At 35.1% G+C, this 16,821-nt stretch overlaps 8 protein-coding genes across 8 annotated transcripts; 5 read left to right on the plus strand and 3 right to left on the minus strand.

The window, feature by feature from the left end:
* Positions 1 to 177: 177 nt before the first annotated feature.
* On the minus strand, positions 178 to 2,022 carry KABA2_09S02816 (uncharacterized protein; the record flags this gene model as incomplete). The annotated part of the gene is made up of 1 exon (XM_041552268.1): positions 178 to 2,022. The coding sequence occupies one exon, from the start codon at positions 2,020 to 2,022 to the stop codon at positions 178 to 180; it is 1,845 nt and encodes a 614-aa protein (XP_041408202.1).
* Positions 2,023 to 2,439: 417 nt separating this feature from the next.
* Positions 2,440 to 3,435, plus strand: UNG1 (uracil-DNA glycosylase; the record flags this gene model as incomplete). Its single annotated transcript, XM_041552269.1, has 1 exon — positions 2,440 to 3,435. The coding sequence occupies one exon, from the start codon at positions 2,440 to 2,442 to the stop codon at positions 3,433 to 3,435; it is 996 nt and encodes a 331-aa protein (XP_041408203.1).
* Positions 3,436 to 3,539: 104 nt separating this feature from the next.
* APT1 (adenine phosphoribosyltransferase APT1) lies at positions 3,540 to 4,103 on the minus strand (the record flags this gene model as incomplete). Its single annotated transcript, XM_041552270.1, has 1 exon — positions 3,540 to 4,103. One exon carries the CDS (start codon positions 4,101 to 4,103, stop codon positions 3,540 to 3,542), a length of 564 nt encoding a protein of 187 aa, XP_041408204.1.
* Positions 4,104 to 4,782: 679 nt separating this feature from the next.
* Positions 4,783 to 5,295, plus strand: SUE1 (Sue1p; the record flags this gene model as incomplete). The annotated part of the gene is made up of 1 exon (XM_041552271.1): positions 4,783 to 5,295. One exon carries the CDS (start codon positions 4,783 to 4,785, stop codon positions 5,293 to 5,295), a length of 513 nt encoding a protein of 170 aa, XP_041408205.1.
* Positions 5,296 to 5,727: 432 nt separating this feature from the next.
* KABA2_09S02904 (uncharacterized protein) lies at positions 5,728 to 6,897 on the plus strand (the record flags this gene model as incomplete). Its single annotated transcript, XM_041552272.1, has 1 exon — positions 5,728 to 6,897. One exon carries the CDS (start codon positions 5,728 to 5,730, stop codon positions 6,895 to 6,897), a length of 1,170 nt encoding a protein of 389 aa, XP_041408206.1.
* Positions 6,898 to 9,370: 2,473 nt separating this feature from the next.
* ASN1 (asparagine synthase (glutamine-hydrolyzing) 1) lies at positions 9,371 to 11,095 on the minus strand (the record flags this gene model as incomplete). Its single annotated transcript, XM_041552273.1, has 1 exon — positions 9,371 to 11,095. One exon carries the CDS (start codon positions 11,093 to 11,095, stop codon positions 9,371 to 9,373), a length of 1,725 nt encoding a protein of 574 aa, XP_041408207.1.
* A 1,601-nt stretch (positions 11,096 to 12,696) lies between these two features.
* NOC4 (ribosome biosynthesis protein NOC4) lies at positions 12,697 to 14,400 on the plus strand (the record flags this gene model as incomplete). The annotated part of the gene is made up of 1 exon (XM_041552274.1): positions 12,697 to 14,400. One exon carries the CDS (start codon positions 12,697 to 12,699, stop codon positions 14,398 to 14,400), a length of 1,704 nt encoding a protein of 567 aa, XP_041408208.1.
* A 641-nt stretch (positions 14,401 to 15,041) lies between these two features.
* Positions 15,042 to 16,589, plus strand: PPT1 (protein serine/threonine phosphatase; the record flags this gene model as incomplete). The annotated part of the gene is made up of 1 exon (XM_041552275.1): positions 15,042 to 16,589. The coding sequence occupies one exon, from the start codon at positions 15,042 to 15,044 to the stop codon at positions 16,587 to 16,589; it is 1,548 nt and encodes a 515-aa protein (XP_041408209.1).
* Between the last annotated feature and the right edge of the window lie 232 nt (positions 16,590 to 16,821).

Consider the following 16,821-nt stretch of genomic DNA (forward strand, 5'->3'; position numbering starts at 1 on the left):
GGTAGTTACATCAATTTCTTTATCGCGTACTAAAGAAATGTATGTACGCGAGTAAATGTTATATCGTCACCTCATCGCACGTTCGAAATTTCGATAGAAGAGTTGTATCAGAGGTTGAGGAAAAGGTGAAATGGTTATTCGTTGTGTATTAATATGTACTTGTACGTATATATAATATTAGAGCTTGTATTGCAGACCATTCAATCTATACCTTATATCTTTTAACTGTTTCGATTCGGGTTTCCATTGTTCATATTCTTGATATAATGTATTGATTTCATCACTATCCATGTGGCGTTTCGTTTCAAATAATAATCCTCTCATGCACCAGGGTAGATGATAAGGATTATTACCTAATTCGGACAACTTATAAGGATTGTACATGACAGGTACCTCTCCATTTGTATCTGATGTTTCTAAAGCAAATTTTAAACCCAGTTCGTAAACTTGTTTCTCGTTATAGATAGAAGAATGACCCCCACCAGTCAACGGTCCTACTAAAGATCCACTTATTTCTTTCACAATATCATGATCTCTATAACCTAAATTAAGTAATGTTCCGGCGACCTTGATTATTCTTGTGATAAAGGAAGGAGTGCGAGAGTTTCTATCAATGAATGTCGCTCTAAATATATATGGGTGGTCTACAAAGAGACAAAATGCTGAGTATAAGGGAACCAATTGATCATTTATAGATCCGACTAAGGTTAATTTCACATTATTTGCAATAATAATTTTAATACTTTGAACAAGTTTTTTCGTTTGTATGGTGTCGAATTTTTGTAATTCAAATAATTCCATCATTGCATCTTTGGCAATAGTTTGATAAGCCTTCACCAACAACGTTTGATCACGACCATAAAATGGGCCATTATTAATTCCAGCCATTCCTAATATGCTAATTATTTTTTTATTACCAAATAAATTTATATCATCCAAATCACTATTCTGGTTATTGAATAACTTTGAATTATCTATATTAATAATCCCAGTTTCAATCAGTCTCGCCAGGAGAATGATTGTAACTGGACAACCTTGAGAATGTGAAACAAAATATATGAAATCGGAGTTATTGATCTCCTTGGAATATCTTCTCATAACATCAAAGAAAAAATCTACTCTATCAAAGATCTCACCCTCTTTCTCCAATGATATTTTACTAACTTCGATAGGTATTCTTTTCTCTTTGAAATATTTGTTAACGATGTCTTCTGCTTCTGTAATAAATTTCATCGATGTTCCTGTGGGTTCCCCAATAAATGTTCTGAGTACTTTTAAAGGAAAAAATCCATGAACCCCAACAATTAATACTTTCAATGGTCTTTGGTTGCAATGTGTTATTTTGTTTATTTTGGAAGGTGCATCTACACGATAAACATATTTTTGAGGATTCGTATTACGACTTCCTATCATATCATGAATTGAATTCCATAAAGATTTTTTTGGTAATATATCAAACCCTGGGACTACAATATTGGGTTCCTGATTTTGTTCTTGTTCGTTGTTTCCAGAATTGTCTATATTTGGTGGGGATAATATATTAATATTCGAATATTCATTTATATCCGCATCGTATGGAATATAAGTGTTTGCTAATGGATTCCCATATTTTGGTGCAGCAGGTCCTGGTTTTCCCTCAGTTGGTTGCATTTGTATATCAGGAGCAACAGTTGATCTTTCTCGGCTCACTGAAGGAGTTAAGTTTTTATCTAAATTATTATTGTTCCTGTTGCTTAGGGCGGAGGTAGGTTTGTTATCATCACTTTTATAACTGCTCCAGAAGGACCAAGTTCTTTTATGAGAGGTTTCTGATGAGGAAGCCATCGTTTCTATATGATCGTTAACCTTGGAGTCATTCGGTTCAGGTTCTTGTGTATGAACTTCATTTGTTTCATTTAGGGCTGTCACCTGGTTTCCTTCTTGATTATTATTATTATCTATTTCATTAGTAGTAGAAGGTCTCGTATTGTTGTCAGATACATCACTTACAGGAAGATTCAAGCTGGCCTTATCTTGTGCCATGACTTTCTCGTTTAGTTATACGTTTTTATTTTAGCACCGTCGTATATATGTGTATGTGTCTAAACTTATTTCCTGTTATTATAATGTACGTTGCTCTATGTTTTGTTTTTCTTTCTCGGTTGAGTAACGAAATGGCTCGTTTATTTAGAGAGCTTTTAGAGGATAATCAGAGAGATGAAGTATATATTCGTATCTCCAAATGATTGGCATCTATTGGTATTATAATGATAAAAGGAAAAAAGGCTGCCTAGTATAGCCCTTTTGTTTCCCCTTTGATTAAAGAGGCGCGAAAGAAAAAGAGTAGAGCATCTCACCAAAACTAAAATATTAATATATTAAAGATACAAATGAGATTTCGTGCTATTTTCTTATTAGACAACTAAATCAGTAGTCTATGAGTCAAATATATTGCTGTTGATGATTAGAAGTGGGTTGAAGATGACTGTACAGAAGAGAAAGCAAGTGACCATTGAGGAATTTTTCAGTAAGAGTAAGAAGTCGAAACCTGATGCGAAGACCATATCAACAGACGCGAAAGTGGTCACCACAGAAACCGATGAGATTAAGAATGAAGCTGTAAACAATAGGAAGTCTGAATTTGTCAATAATAAACTTGGTGAGTTACAAAGAGGAATGTTGCAATTGGAGGTGGACACCATGGAAGACAGTTGGTTCAATGAATTATCTGATGAATTCACCAAACCATATTTCTTGGGAATTAAAGCATTTTTAAAGAATGAAAAAATTGTGAAGAAAGCTACGATTTTCCCACCTGAACAAGATATATATTCATGGAGTCGTCTGACGCCTTTCAAAGATGTGAAAGTTGTCATAATTGGGCAAGATCCATATCATAATTTTAATCAAGCTCACGGTTTGGCATTTAGTGTCAAGAAACCTACACCTGCACCTCCTTCATTGAAAAATATTTACAAAGAATTAAAGAATAATTATTCAGATTTTGTTGTAGATAATAAGCAAGGGGATTTAACACATTGGTCGAAACAAGGTGTATTATTATTGAATACTGCATTAACCGTAAGAGCTCATAATGCTAATTCTCATGCAAAATGTGGATGGAATATTTTTACTAGACGAGTTGTAGAGTTATTGATTGAGGATAGAGAAACCACAGGTGATAATCTAGTGTTTATGTTGTGGGGAAATAATGCAATTAAATTAGTTGAGGATATATTGAAGAAACATAAACAGACTAAAAATAATATATTAGTGTTAAAATCTGTACATCCCTCACCATTGAGTGCCTCTAGAGGCTTTTTCAATAATAATCATTTTAAGAAGATTAATGAATGGTTAGAAGAAAGAAATGAACCCATGATAGATTGGAGTGTAGTTCCCGGTACTTCGTTGAATGAAGTTGCCAAATACAATGAAGCGTTACTGAAAAAATAAGCTCTATGGGTATATCATTCTTTTTCCTGTTTCTTTCCTATATATTATTATATGTATATATTACAAAATGCTGTATAAAATTTTTGGAGAAGGGGAGAAGATATCTAATTCTTTAAAGCTTCAGTTTGATCCTTTAATAGAGTGAAAGTTTGAGCTTGTAATTTATCTCTACCGTGCAAGAAATCCAATTCCATAACAAAATCGAATTCTAAGATATTAGCACCGACTTGTAGAAGCAAATCACCAGCGGCTTTAGCGGAACCACCAGTAGCAATGATATCATCGACAATGACAACGTTAGCATTCTTTGGGATAGCATTCTTTTGCATTTCAAATTCGTCTACACCATATTCCTTTTTGTAAGAAGCTTTGACACATTCACCTGGCAATTTACCGACCTTTCTAACTGGTACAAAACCTGCACCTAAGGCTAAAGCGAGTGTTGGACCGAATAAGAAACCTCTTGATTCCAAACCGACAATGAAGTCGATTTTTTTATCGCCGAATTGTTCTTGTAGATGAATCTTGAAGGAGTCCACCAACTTTTGAAATAATTCAGGTTTCGTGAAGATTGGTAGGAAATCTTCAAATAAGATCCCCTCTTGTGGGAAATTTGGGTATTTGTTTAGAGCGTTTTTCAATTCAACAGCGTTAGCTTCAATAGACATCTTAGTATGTTTGTTTGTATGTATCAGTAATAAATAGTACTGTTTTATCAACTAGCAAGTGAAAATATCTCTATTTCTATCGATAATCATGCGTATATATATATATATATCAAGTAACTTCAGGCGATGAGCTTCAGGATACTACCTCACTGTCTCTGTGTGTGTGTTCCACCGACGAAAAATTTTTCACAGTTTTCCTTTTGGTTGTTTCCACTTTGTTTCGCGCCGCTTCACCATTTATGCTCGTTGAGATATTCACATTTTACTGTGGCAGTCAGACACAGATTTGCCGCTGAAAATCTGATTTTGTTAGGGCCTGTTTCTGGGGGTTAGGGTTCTATCACGTGATGATGAAATTATATGGGCTTCGAATGGGGGCATCGGGAGGGGAAATGAGGGTTTGCGGTGATGAGATATTGATAGGTGGCCTGAGGGCGGGCGCTTGTGGGGGTGGAGGGGCCAATGCATTGTTCGGAGTTATTTTGACTTTGATTTGTTTGTGAGCAGAGGGGAATTTTGCATTCATCCGTAATATCCGAGGTTATAGGTTGGTGCCAAGTATAGTTATATATATATATAGGGAGAAAAGGAATAGACAGTTACAGTTACGGTATATTAAAAGAAAGTAACGACAGTACAGTATAGCAAATAGTTATAATTACAGTACTACTAATAGACAATGGTTAGATTACAGAGATATATATTTAAGAGAGATCTTAATACAATGAAAAAATATGGTATTCAAAAGGATACGACCAAACAGTTTTTTAAAAATTTACCTAAAGTTCCAATGACGAAATACCTGGAAAGAACAGAATTATCAAAGGATATGTTATATAGTGGATACAGGCCTATTATGTATCCCGTTAAACAAAATCCTTTATTTCGTAATAAGAAAAACTTGATAATAGATTTTTCGCTTCAAGATCAACAAAACAAACTGAAGGAAGAATTACACTATGAGAATGACAGTGTTTCTAATGAACTACTATTCGGTAAAGATAATTGTGGTGGGATAAGGTCGTGTGGTGTTAATGGGATTTGGAAATATAGCCCAGTTATACCATCAAATTTTCTACCACTGAATATTTGGAATAGTTCATGTATGGTAATGCAAATTTATAAAGAATGGGATAAGATACCAAATGACATCACAAAGAAGTTAAAACCGTTTGATCGAGGGAAGAATTAAGGTTATGGTATAAACTATACATATTTTAGCTAGATATATCATGATGGTAGATGATATTTATATATTCTTCAGATAAATATAAAAATTAGAAAATTCATACAATGTTAACAGAATATCCTTATATACCTTCAATGACTGATGGTTTTACGTTATTATCCTGTCAGCCATTCGTAATCAATTAAGTGACATATTTCCTTTATATTTTTTCTCTCTCTACGTGCTTGTCTGCCCATTACTACTCTTTTTTCCTTATTTTTCTTATTTTTTTTTTTTGGGAAACTTGCCCATCCATTGAAAGGCAAAAACAAAAAATATTTGAACCAAAAGTAAGCAATTATCAATACAAACATTTTCATATAATGTTGTTGCAAAACGGTATCAGGTATTTTTCGAATCATATACTACCACATCTCCCCAACAACAACACACAATATGTTTTCCAATTTCAGTCTGGATAAATTAACCACTTCGATCAGCACAGCTGCTCAACAGGTGGAAGAATCCCTAAAGAATAATTCATATCTGCCAACAGAAGTCTCCAACACTCTATCGTTTAAGAAGACAAGCAGATTCTTTCAAGAGAAAGTAGGCACTATTTCCGAACATGAAATCTCCAAGTTGCCAGAAAGTTACATCGGTTTGGAGCAAAAGACAGATCAATTAGTGAAAATCTTAAAGAGAATCATTATTGTGACAAAGACTTTCGAGATCGACGGGTATGACTACCCACCGAATCTGACCGAGAGTTTGAACGATTGGTGGTCCTCCCAACAACAACCTGCTACAGAGAAACAAGACCTTCAATTCAGTAAATCGTTCGCATCGGCGATTTCTAAAGCTGCTTACGAATCTGAAGAATTGCTAAAACATTTACATCAGTCAAAGAATACTAAGAAGCAAAAAAATAATGAAACCCAAGATGAAACTGAGGAACCTGCAGATGAAGTCGAAGAAGAAGACGATGATGAGGAGATTAATAATTTAATTGAGATTTTCGACTCATGGTGTAAATGTTTCCAAGAAGTCGATAAAAATAAGATTGATATGGATTCAACAATGATTAAAGACTTCAATGTTAAATTGGAAAAAATGATACAGGTTGATTATAAAAATGCTATGACTTTACGTAATAAAGTGAATGATTCTAGATTGGAGTTTGATGCCATTCGTCATGACATCAAGACAAAGGAAGACGCTGCAGCTGCAATTGCTAAGGCACAACCTCAACCAACGATCCCTGAACAGACAGAAATTGAAGAAACTAAGACAAAAACTGAAGAAACAAAGACAGAAGAAGAACCAAAGGAAGAGAATACAAAAAAAGAAGAACCTACTGAATCCAACAAGCCTGTTGAAGAAGAGGATCTAACTGAGAGTGAGGATTATAAATTGTTAGAAAAACTTGAAGATGAATTTGTAAGCAATACTACCGAAGCCGCTGAAGGTATGATGGAATTCACCAATAATACAGAAATCATTAAGCTAATTAAATTGTTTCAACAGACTCAATTGAATTATTATAAGAAATGCACAGAAGAACTTGAAAAAAACATGAAATTTTTAGACGAATTTGAAGTTGATGAATCAAGTACAGCCGCATAATCAACTAATTCAACTAAATAATATTAGTTATCCATAATATGTATGCTTTTGCAAAAAAATCAATAGCAAAGCAAAACAAAAAAATAACTGAAGGTTTGAAAATCACTATAAAAAATTTCTGTCTCTAACATAGACCGAATTATAATAATTTATATTCATACATGTATGTATATAGTCGTATCAAAAAGAGAATACAACAGATAATCAAATTTATATCCTCCTTTCGCTTATATACTTTCTACGTTTACTCAGCTGTTCCATGATTCGTACATAACTAATATAAACGATTAAAAAATGAATGAGGGATGACTCTCAATTCCAAAAACAATAACAATAACAATAAAAGACTCAAGATTATGTTGTAAAAGATTCTTTTTCTGTCGAAAAGTCGTATAGCGTAACGTATGTACGAATGTGGAGCTAACGCCAATCTAATAATGTCACAACAGCTAAGTTTCCTTCGAAGGTAGCTAAATCGCTTCAAATATACGACTAATTCCAATGTTCATTTGGCCAGCCACTTGAGTTTTCAGGGCCAAAATTATCAACTGCCTTATTTCTACATCTTATTTTACGTTATTACGGTAATGGCAAACAAACAGACGGGACACGATCCGTTTACGGATGGACTAGCAGACGAACACTCATTTCATTGAGCTTTATATATTACCAATCAACAAGATTACAATATTTTGTTTGCAATCTATAAATAAATATGATTCAAGAAAGGATATTATTGTTACTGTAGCTGAATTACCCAAAGGGGTCATTCGAATCATGAAGTAACCTAATCAAGTAAGTAATAAAAGATGATTTTCACTTAGTCGGTAACGTACAACTTTTCATGACTACTATATTGAAAAGGTATTAGAAGTTGTATGCTATATATGTATCTTTTATGCCTTTGCGACACAAATCGCAAGTACATCTCTGGTGGGCGCAGTTTGTTTCATCAGTTTATTTATCGTCGTTATTCTTTTTCTTCAACATGAATAGTCTCGTTCCGCAGCTGTTCGGTAAATACGACTTTCCACCATAAGCCGACAGTGTCAATCTTCAGAAATGTACGGTCGTTCCGTCCCTCTTCGGAGAGGCGCCCTCCTAATGAAAGAACTGAAAAAGTTTTCAGTTTCGATTCGCAGCGTACAGGCAAAATACCTGAGATGCCATAATAACCGAGACTAAGCATCCGTAACTTGAAGGGGATGGTGAAGTTATAGAATCGATGGACAGTGCACCTCTGTGGGGGATGGTTATGGTTCCGAAAAGTTTTGGTTTAATTAACGGATCTTGCTAGGGGGAGGCTGTTATAGTTACTTGGGCTCGGAAGAAATCGTTCTTCATGGCTCGGGAAAGGTACGATTAATGTATCGCAATTGCTATGACAGTAAAGTGTCTGTTCCGTTCATAGAACGGAGCTGTTTTGACAAATGTTACTTAACTTGACAGCAAATTACACTAATGTAATGGTTTGTTTATATTGATGAGGTATATTTCAATGATATATATATATATAAAGACAATCATGTCATCGATGAATTCTAATCAATTATAACTTGTTTGTTTGTATAATATTATTTAATGTATATATATAAACATCATCAAAGTTCACTACAGTCTAAGAAACAACAATTACATTACAACAATCCGACACACAATGATTCAAAATTTAAGTAAAATAAAGAAGCTTTTTCAAAAGAAAACAAACGACAAGCAACCAACAAGAAGGCCTAGTCGCATAACAAGGTACGATCTGATGAAGGATTCACAAGTATATCAAACACTACGAAGAAATGAATCGTGTAACTCTAGAATAACCAACAATTCTTAGAGTCAATATAGGCCTTAAAAACAGATAAATACAGTCTTTGGATCTGAAAATTTATCAACAGTAACAAGCTGTTTGCATACAACCTAGAAAACATGTGAAATTTACATATAACCTATTTTCTTTCGAAAAGAAAATATGTTCATTATATATTTTTAAATATTCATCAATAAAATATATCAATAATCATTATATTAGTACCCCAAAAATGTACCAAATTTTCTGTCTCTCAGATAGATCTAAATTATTGAATATCCTATTTTCTGAACTTTTACGTTCTTATACCAAAGTTAGTCAAATTGCATAGTCTACTCGATTGATTTTAACTTATCTGAAACGTCACCACGTAAATGGGGTTTTCCAATAAAAATTTATTAAAACAGACATTAATTTACTGCGTTACGATAGTCATAAAAAAATAAATAAATAAAATAAAATAACGATATAAAAAATTATTCTTATTATTAATATATACTAATGTCATAAAAATCCAGATTATTTCCTTATCTATAAAATAATTACACCGAAAACATAGAGGGGTTACATGAAGATTAAAAAGTACATTTTTATTTTTATTTTTGAAAAATATTAAGAAAAATATAATAAACGCATAAAGCTAACCAAATCCCTCAGTCACCAAATTGCTTAAGCTTGGACATGTTGTTCGTGGATTTGGGCGTATCTACCAGATGGATCTTCGGCACAACCCCAATCGGCCTTTGGAATCCATCTCATGACGGTGGCAGCAGCAGTAGCTTGTGGATATAGAGCGTCAAACTTCAATCTGTACCAGTAAGCTTCCTTAGTGGTTGGAATATCGTTACCCCAGTGAGGTTTTGGATTAGCGAACATTTCATCGGAAATGACCTTTTCGGCAGTGTCCTTTAGACCATCGATCCAAGAGTAACCGACACCATCGGAGAATTGTTCCTTTTGTCTCCATAAGATTTCTTCTGGCAAGTATGGCTTAGCGTTTGGATCGTCAGATGTGTCGAAGGCCTTTCTTAGGATGTACTTTTCGATACGGCCTTCCTTTTGGTTGATCATCTTTTCCTTAGGGTCGATGTTCATACATAGGTCCAAGAAGTCTCTGTCCAAGAATGGAACACGGGCCTCTAGACCCCAAGCCATGGTAGACTTGTTAGCTCTTAGACAATCGGCCAAATGCAAGTTCTTAACACGCTTAACGGATTCGATATGGAATTCAGCAGCAGATGGAGCTTGAGCGAAATATAGATAACCACCGAAGATTTCATCGGAACCTTCACCGGATAGAACCATCTTAACACCTTGAGCCTTAATCTTTCTGGATAATAAGAACATTGGTGTGGAGGCTCTAATAGTGGTGACATCGTAAGTTTCCAAATGGTAGATACAGTCATCTAAGGCGTCTAAACCTTCTTGTAGAGTGAAAGTGTGTTCGTGATGAATGGAGCCAATGAACTTGGCAACCTTTCTAGCGGCTTGTAAATCTGGAGCGTTTGGTAGACCAATAGCGAAAGAATGCACACGGGACCAGCCACCAGCGTGCAAGTTACCTTGGTCGTCTATACCGGCCAAGTTCTTAGCACCGTCGGCATCGTATTCGTCGACGTTCAAATCACGGTTAGCCTTTTCAGTTTCACGAGATGCAATGGCGGCAATTAGAGAAGAATCTAGACCACCAGACAATAGAACACCGTATGGAACTTCGGCCATCAGTCTCTTTCTGACAGCGGTTTCTAGAGAGGTTCTAATAGCCATTAGATCTAATGGTTGAGAAGCGATTCTTTCTTCATCGATCCAATCTGGGTTGAAATAACGAGTAATCTTGTCAGTTTCAGAGTCGTACACGTGACCTGGAGGGAAAGCAACGATATCGTCACAGTCATCGACCAAACATTTCAATTCGGATGCGAAAAAGACAGTCTTTGGAGAGATGGAAGATCTACCCATGTACATGGTAGTGATACCGATAGGGTCTCTAGCGGCGATGATTCTGTCCTTCTTAGCATCATATAGACACCAAGCGAACATACCGTCTAAATGTTTTGGAGCCTCAGTGTCATACTTCAAGTATAATGGGATGATAGGTTCACAATCGGACAAAGTCTTGAAGCCATAATCTGGGAATTGTTCTCTAATTTGAATATGGTTGTAAATTTCACCGTTGACAGATAGGATGTAGTCACCACATGGAGAAGTGATTGGTTGAGCACCAGAGTCTAGACCAACAATAGCTAATCTTTCATGAGCTAGAATGGTGGAGTTTCTAACAGTGTTACCGGACCAATCTGGACCTCTGTGTCTGATTCTCTTGGATAGTTGTAGTGCTCTTTGTTTAAAGTCTTGAACATTTTCATGTTTGTAAGCAGCGAAAATACCACACATGATTACTTATGATATATAAATAAGTTTGTGTGTTTGTTTGTGTGTATATATAATACGTTTGTAGAAAGAATACGTTATATTAAGATCAAGAAATTCTAGAAAGAAGAGTGAACTTAAACACCTGCATATTATATAGAAATGTAAATATATCAAAGTTAACTATCAATGTAAAGAAAATTTTTTCTCAACTCGTAGTCTGTGAAATGACCCATAACCACCACCACCATCAACGAGAACAACTAGCACATAATTTAGAATATCAGCAATCTTGGCTCCAGTTCGACCAAAGAACACCAACAAAATACAAAGTGACGATGAGTAACAATTTGTTCAATTCTGTTTTCTTCCAAAGTGAAAAATTTCAGAGTCTTCCTTCACTCGCCCACCACCCACGCTACGCTACGCCGTCACTGCGTTGGTCATATTTTTCACTTCGCAATGAATCGGATCTCGCATCATTCTCAACGAGCGGCACCGATTTCGAACGAAGATACTTGATAATTAACAGCCGGAGATGTATTCCCGAGATAAGCACCGACTATTGGTGCGTGATGGGAGCTGGCAGGCTGTGGGGTGTGGGTGTTACACTATACAAGGCATCTTTCTGTCTCTATTTGGAGTGAGATACATACAATACGTAATGCACGCCAGCGGAGAGACAGAGACAGGAAGAGTGCTCGCTGCGACGTACATAGTGATGTACACAGCACGTGACTCCAAAACGAAATGAATAGAACGGGAGAGAATCCAGCCCTAGGAGTCAGCCCTAGGGTTGTCCTAGGGCTGGAGGTTGGTTCTCTCCCAGGCCATAACACCCTTGGGAGGTTGACCAGTATATTCGAAGTTGTTGAAGTATTGGCACTGTGCCGAGGGATGTGTTGGTAGACTGGAGCAGACAGTCTGCATATATATATCTGTGTGTATATATACATTTATGTTTGCTCTGCAGTTACTACTATCCTTCATTGTTGTAGTAGTAGTGAAGAATGTGAAAATAAATAAACAAAAAATAAAAAGAATACACATCTTCATACTGACACCTTTCCTTTTCATAGAGTACAGACCCCATTATAAAGTTTCCTACTCAGTGAGTGATACCGTCATTTCCTAGACATTGTTTTGCTCTCTCCACTTTGCATACATACTTTGAGGTATGCTGAAAATATGGAGCGCAAATATATATATATAAGGAAATCGCCGGTTCGGTTGGGGTCCACCTTATTTCTCGAAGGCGTCATTCATTGCTTTCTCTTAATGAAAGATATGAAGAATGTTTGCATGTGCTCCAGTGTTCTTTGTTACTTGTTTTTATATAATAATAGTAATAATAGTATAGTACTGGTAGTAACATTTCAAAATTATGCGCGGCCGCCCTGATGAAAAATCCGAGTAGTGAAAGCGTCTTTGAAGCTCATCGGAAGAGATGAGCTTCAAACTGGAAAATTTTTTTAATGGATTACTTCAGCTGGTATTTTCTAACATAATATATTACAAGAACAAAGCTTAGTAAGGAAAGTATTATTATATAGGTTAGTTGTAAGGATACCGACTACAACTGTGGGATTATCTAAATACACCGATATTAATTTAGTTTTGGAATCATGGCTATGTCTATTGATGATATTAAAGCTACTGCAAAGAAAATTACATCTTCAAATGAAAGAACTCACTATAATAGCATTATTACTCTGTTGAATGAATTTGAATACGATCAAGCATCATTTCAGGATAATGAACTTGTGGAACAGAAATTAAGATTTCTAGTAGTGGCTTTGTTCCAAATATTTAAAAAAATGTTTGCTCGTAATGATTTATCAATGAGTACCAAACGTCCAGGTGCAAATAACAACACTGCTACTGTACCATTAGCTAAATTTAATGAATGGTGTAGGAAAATATATATCAGCTTTAAAATGAAATTGTTGGCCACTATTGGTAATTTGACTATAGAGACCTCGTTGGCTCTGGATTGTCTAGATCTTTACATGCAATTATTAGAACTGGAATCCGTACATTTTGCATCAAAGAAAGACGCCGCATTCTTCCCAAATAAAACTTTAAAGGCTTTAATTGTAGCATTATGGAAATCTAATATCAATGAAAATGAAATCGATCCATCGAATGGTCAATCGGCAAATTATATCTTATTGGAATTCTTGGAAAAGTACTATAAACCATTTGTTGATATTCAATATTATTTCCAATCGGAGTTCAATTTATTGTTGGAAGATAAGGATTCTTCTACCAGTACTACAGAACAATACACTTCAATGAAGAGTGCCGCCAAGTGGGTGACTTTAATGAATCATGATAGTCACATGGATTCTACTACTGAAGAACTAGAAGTGTTTGTATCAAATCCACCACAAGCCATTGAAAATGAATCTAAATTTAAATCATTGCTTGAGAAAAATTGGTGTGCTATACTTAATGGCGAATTATCTTTACAATTATACAAGACCATCCTAACTGTTTTACATAAAAGAATAATCCCACATTTCCATACACCAACAAAACTAATGGATTTCTTAACCGATTCTTATAATTTATCTAACGACGATATGGATCAAAATGGTATCATTCCTATATTAGCTTTGAATGGGTTATTCGAACTGATGGTGAAAAACAACTTGGAATATCCAAACTTTTATCAGAAATTGTATCAATTATTGACCCCTCAACTAATGCATGTCAAATATAGGCCTAGATTCTTTAGACTGATGGATGTATTCTTAGCGTCAACTCATGTGTCTGTCCACTTGGTAGCGTCATTCATTAAGAGACTCGCAAGATTGAGTCTTTCAGCACCTCCTTCTGCAATCGTCATAGTGATTCCATTCATATACAACCTGTTGAAGAAACATCCAAATTGTATGATTATGATCCATAATCCAAAATATTTATATGATCCTTTTCAAACACCAGAACAACAAAACGAATTGAAATTGGCTAAAAGTCAATACGAGGACCCGTTTAATATGGAAGAACAAGATCCAGAATCTACAAACGCATTTGGTTCCTCGTTGTGGGAAATGGATACATTGACACAACATTACCATCCAAACGTAGCGTCGTTAGCTAAAGTGTTTAGCCAACCGTTCAAGAAGATGAATTATAACATGGAAGATTTCTTGGATTGGGGTTATGATTCCCTATTGGCTGCAGAATCATCAAGAAAATTAAAGATCCTACCTGTTTTAGAATATGAAACATTCGATTCGATCTTGGCAAACGAGACCATTGACCAAAAAGAAGAAGAGGATACCCCTGATAAATCGGTTTATTTATCGAGCGTCTCATGGTAAATTACATTTATCTTTCCTATTAGAAAAAATATGTATTTTGAAGTATCTAATTCATCAAGTAATTTAACTTAATATTGGCATAATAAATTCTCGCAAGCTATATATGGTTACTACACATTATTTATTTTCTTCTACGGTTCTCTAAGTTGGTGGGCTACACTTTATGCACACTACTGCAATTATCAGTATTGAACTCACACCTTCTGCAAATTCTTACTGCTTAACATTTATAAACCTTCCATCAGTGAACAGACCCATCTACTTTGGGGCATTATCCATCGTTTTCAGCTATGAAAAGAGTCGAATATGAGTGGTTTTCAACTATTTTTTGCAGTTGAAATTTTTCACATTTTTTTCTCTCTGTTCGGGAGACTCTGCGTCGCTATCTGTTGTCCTCACTGAAAATTAATTATTTGGCAGCCCATCGCAAATGTTTCTACTCTAAGTGTGACATTCATACATGGGGGATCGATCTGATCAATCAACCAATGCATTTTCACAACACATTACAATATTATAAATCGAATAAGTAGACTGTTCGAACTTCTATTCTCGGAGTTATTCCTCTGTTCTTTTTTGGAAAGTTTATGATTTGTACAGTTTCTCCACTTTGAATAATATATAACTATAAATTATACATCATGTCCAATCCAACTGCAGATGAGAGTTCTCAAGCATTAAAATTTAAAGATGAAGGTAATGCTTATGTCAAGAAACAGGATTTTTCAAATGCTGTAGAATCATATTCAAAGGCTATTGAACTAGATACTACAGTATCTATTTTTTACTCTAACAGAGCGTTCGCTGAGTTGAAATTGGATAATTTCCAAACATGTATGACCGATTGTACTGAGGCCATCAAATTGGATCCAAAAAATGTGAAAGCGTATCATAGACGTGGGTTGTCGTACGTTGGTCTATTGGAGTTCAGAAAGGCAAAGAAGGACTTGGATTTAGTATTAAAGGCCAAGCCAGGTGATGCTACTGCCACCAACGCCTTGAATATTTGTGAAAAATTTATTAGAGAAGAAAGATTTAGAAAAGCCATCGGTGGTGGTGCCGATGATGAATCAAAGCACAAGATATGTCAACTTGTTGCATTGGATTCTTTTGATGCTAATGCTGACTTACAAAGTTACGAGGGACCTAAACTAGAATTCGAACAATTGACTAATGAAAAGAATGAAAACTGTGGTATTGACATTAAAAACATGTCACAAGAGTTTATTTCCAAGATGGTAAATGAACTATTTTTGGAAGGTAAGACTTTACCAAAGAAGTATGCTGCAGCAATCATTTCCCATGCAGAAAGATTATTTCGTAATGAACCAACATTAATTGAATTAGAAAATGAAAAATCAAACAAGAATGTTAAGATATCTATATGTGGTGATACACACGGTCAATTTTATGATGTGCTTAATATCTTTAAGAAATACGGTAAAGTAGGACCTGATCATACATATTTGTTCAACGGTGATTTTGTAGATCGTGGTTCTTGGTCCTGTGAAGTCGCTCTATTGTACTATTCTCTTAAGATTTTATTCCCAACTTCTTTCTATTTAAACAGAGGTAACCATGAAACTGAAAATATGAATAAAATGTATGGGTTTGAAGATGAATGTAAATACAAATATTCAACCAAAATATTCGAAATGTTTTCACAAAGTTTCGAGACTTTACCGTTGGCTACGATTGTGAACAAAAATTATATTATCATGCATGGTGGTTTACCAAGTGATCCAACTTCAACAATCGACGACATAAGGAAGATTGATAGATTTACACAACCACCAAGAGAAGGTCTGTTCATGGAATTATTATGGTCGGATCCACAGGCTGCCGATGGGTTGGGTCCATCTCAAAGAGGTCTCGGTTTCTCTTTTGGCCCAGATATCACTGCTAAATACTTGGAGAGAAATAATCTTCGTAAAGTGTTTAGATCCCATGAAGTCAGAATGGGTGGTATATTCTTCGAACATAATAAAAAGCTTGCCACTGTCTTCAGTGCTCCTAATTATTGTGATTCTCAAAATAATAAAGGTGCCATTATCCATGTTGTGCCTGGTAAGGGTAAAGCCGGTGAATACAACAACGATGACGAAGATTTGTTGATCGAGATATTCGAGGCTGTAAAACATCCTGATATTAAACCAATGGCATATTCCAATGGTGGTATGGGATTTTAAGAAGTTAATTCGTGCAGTTAAATTTGACTTTCATTATTAATTACATGATTTTAGCAAGAATACATATGTAACTTATTCAAATGTATATAGGTAGATCAGAATTTGTACTATTATTATGCATACAACCAAAAACATAATCTGAGCAATTCAAAACTCAAGGAATTGTCAATGTCCAATATAATTATATCTTTGTTGTCATTGTATGATAGTTATGTGTCAATAAAAATATTGA

The sequence above is a fragment of the Maudiozyma barnettii genome (genome assembly GCF_903064755.1).
Source record: "Maudiozyma barnettii strain CLIB 1767 genome assembly, contig: KABA2_09, whole genome shotgun sequence".
In the NCBI taxonomy this organism is placed as follows: Eukaryota; Fungi; Ascomycota; class Saccharomycetes; order Saccharomycetales; family Saccharomycetaceae; genus Maudiozyma; species Maudiozyma barnettii.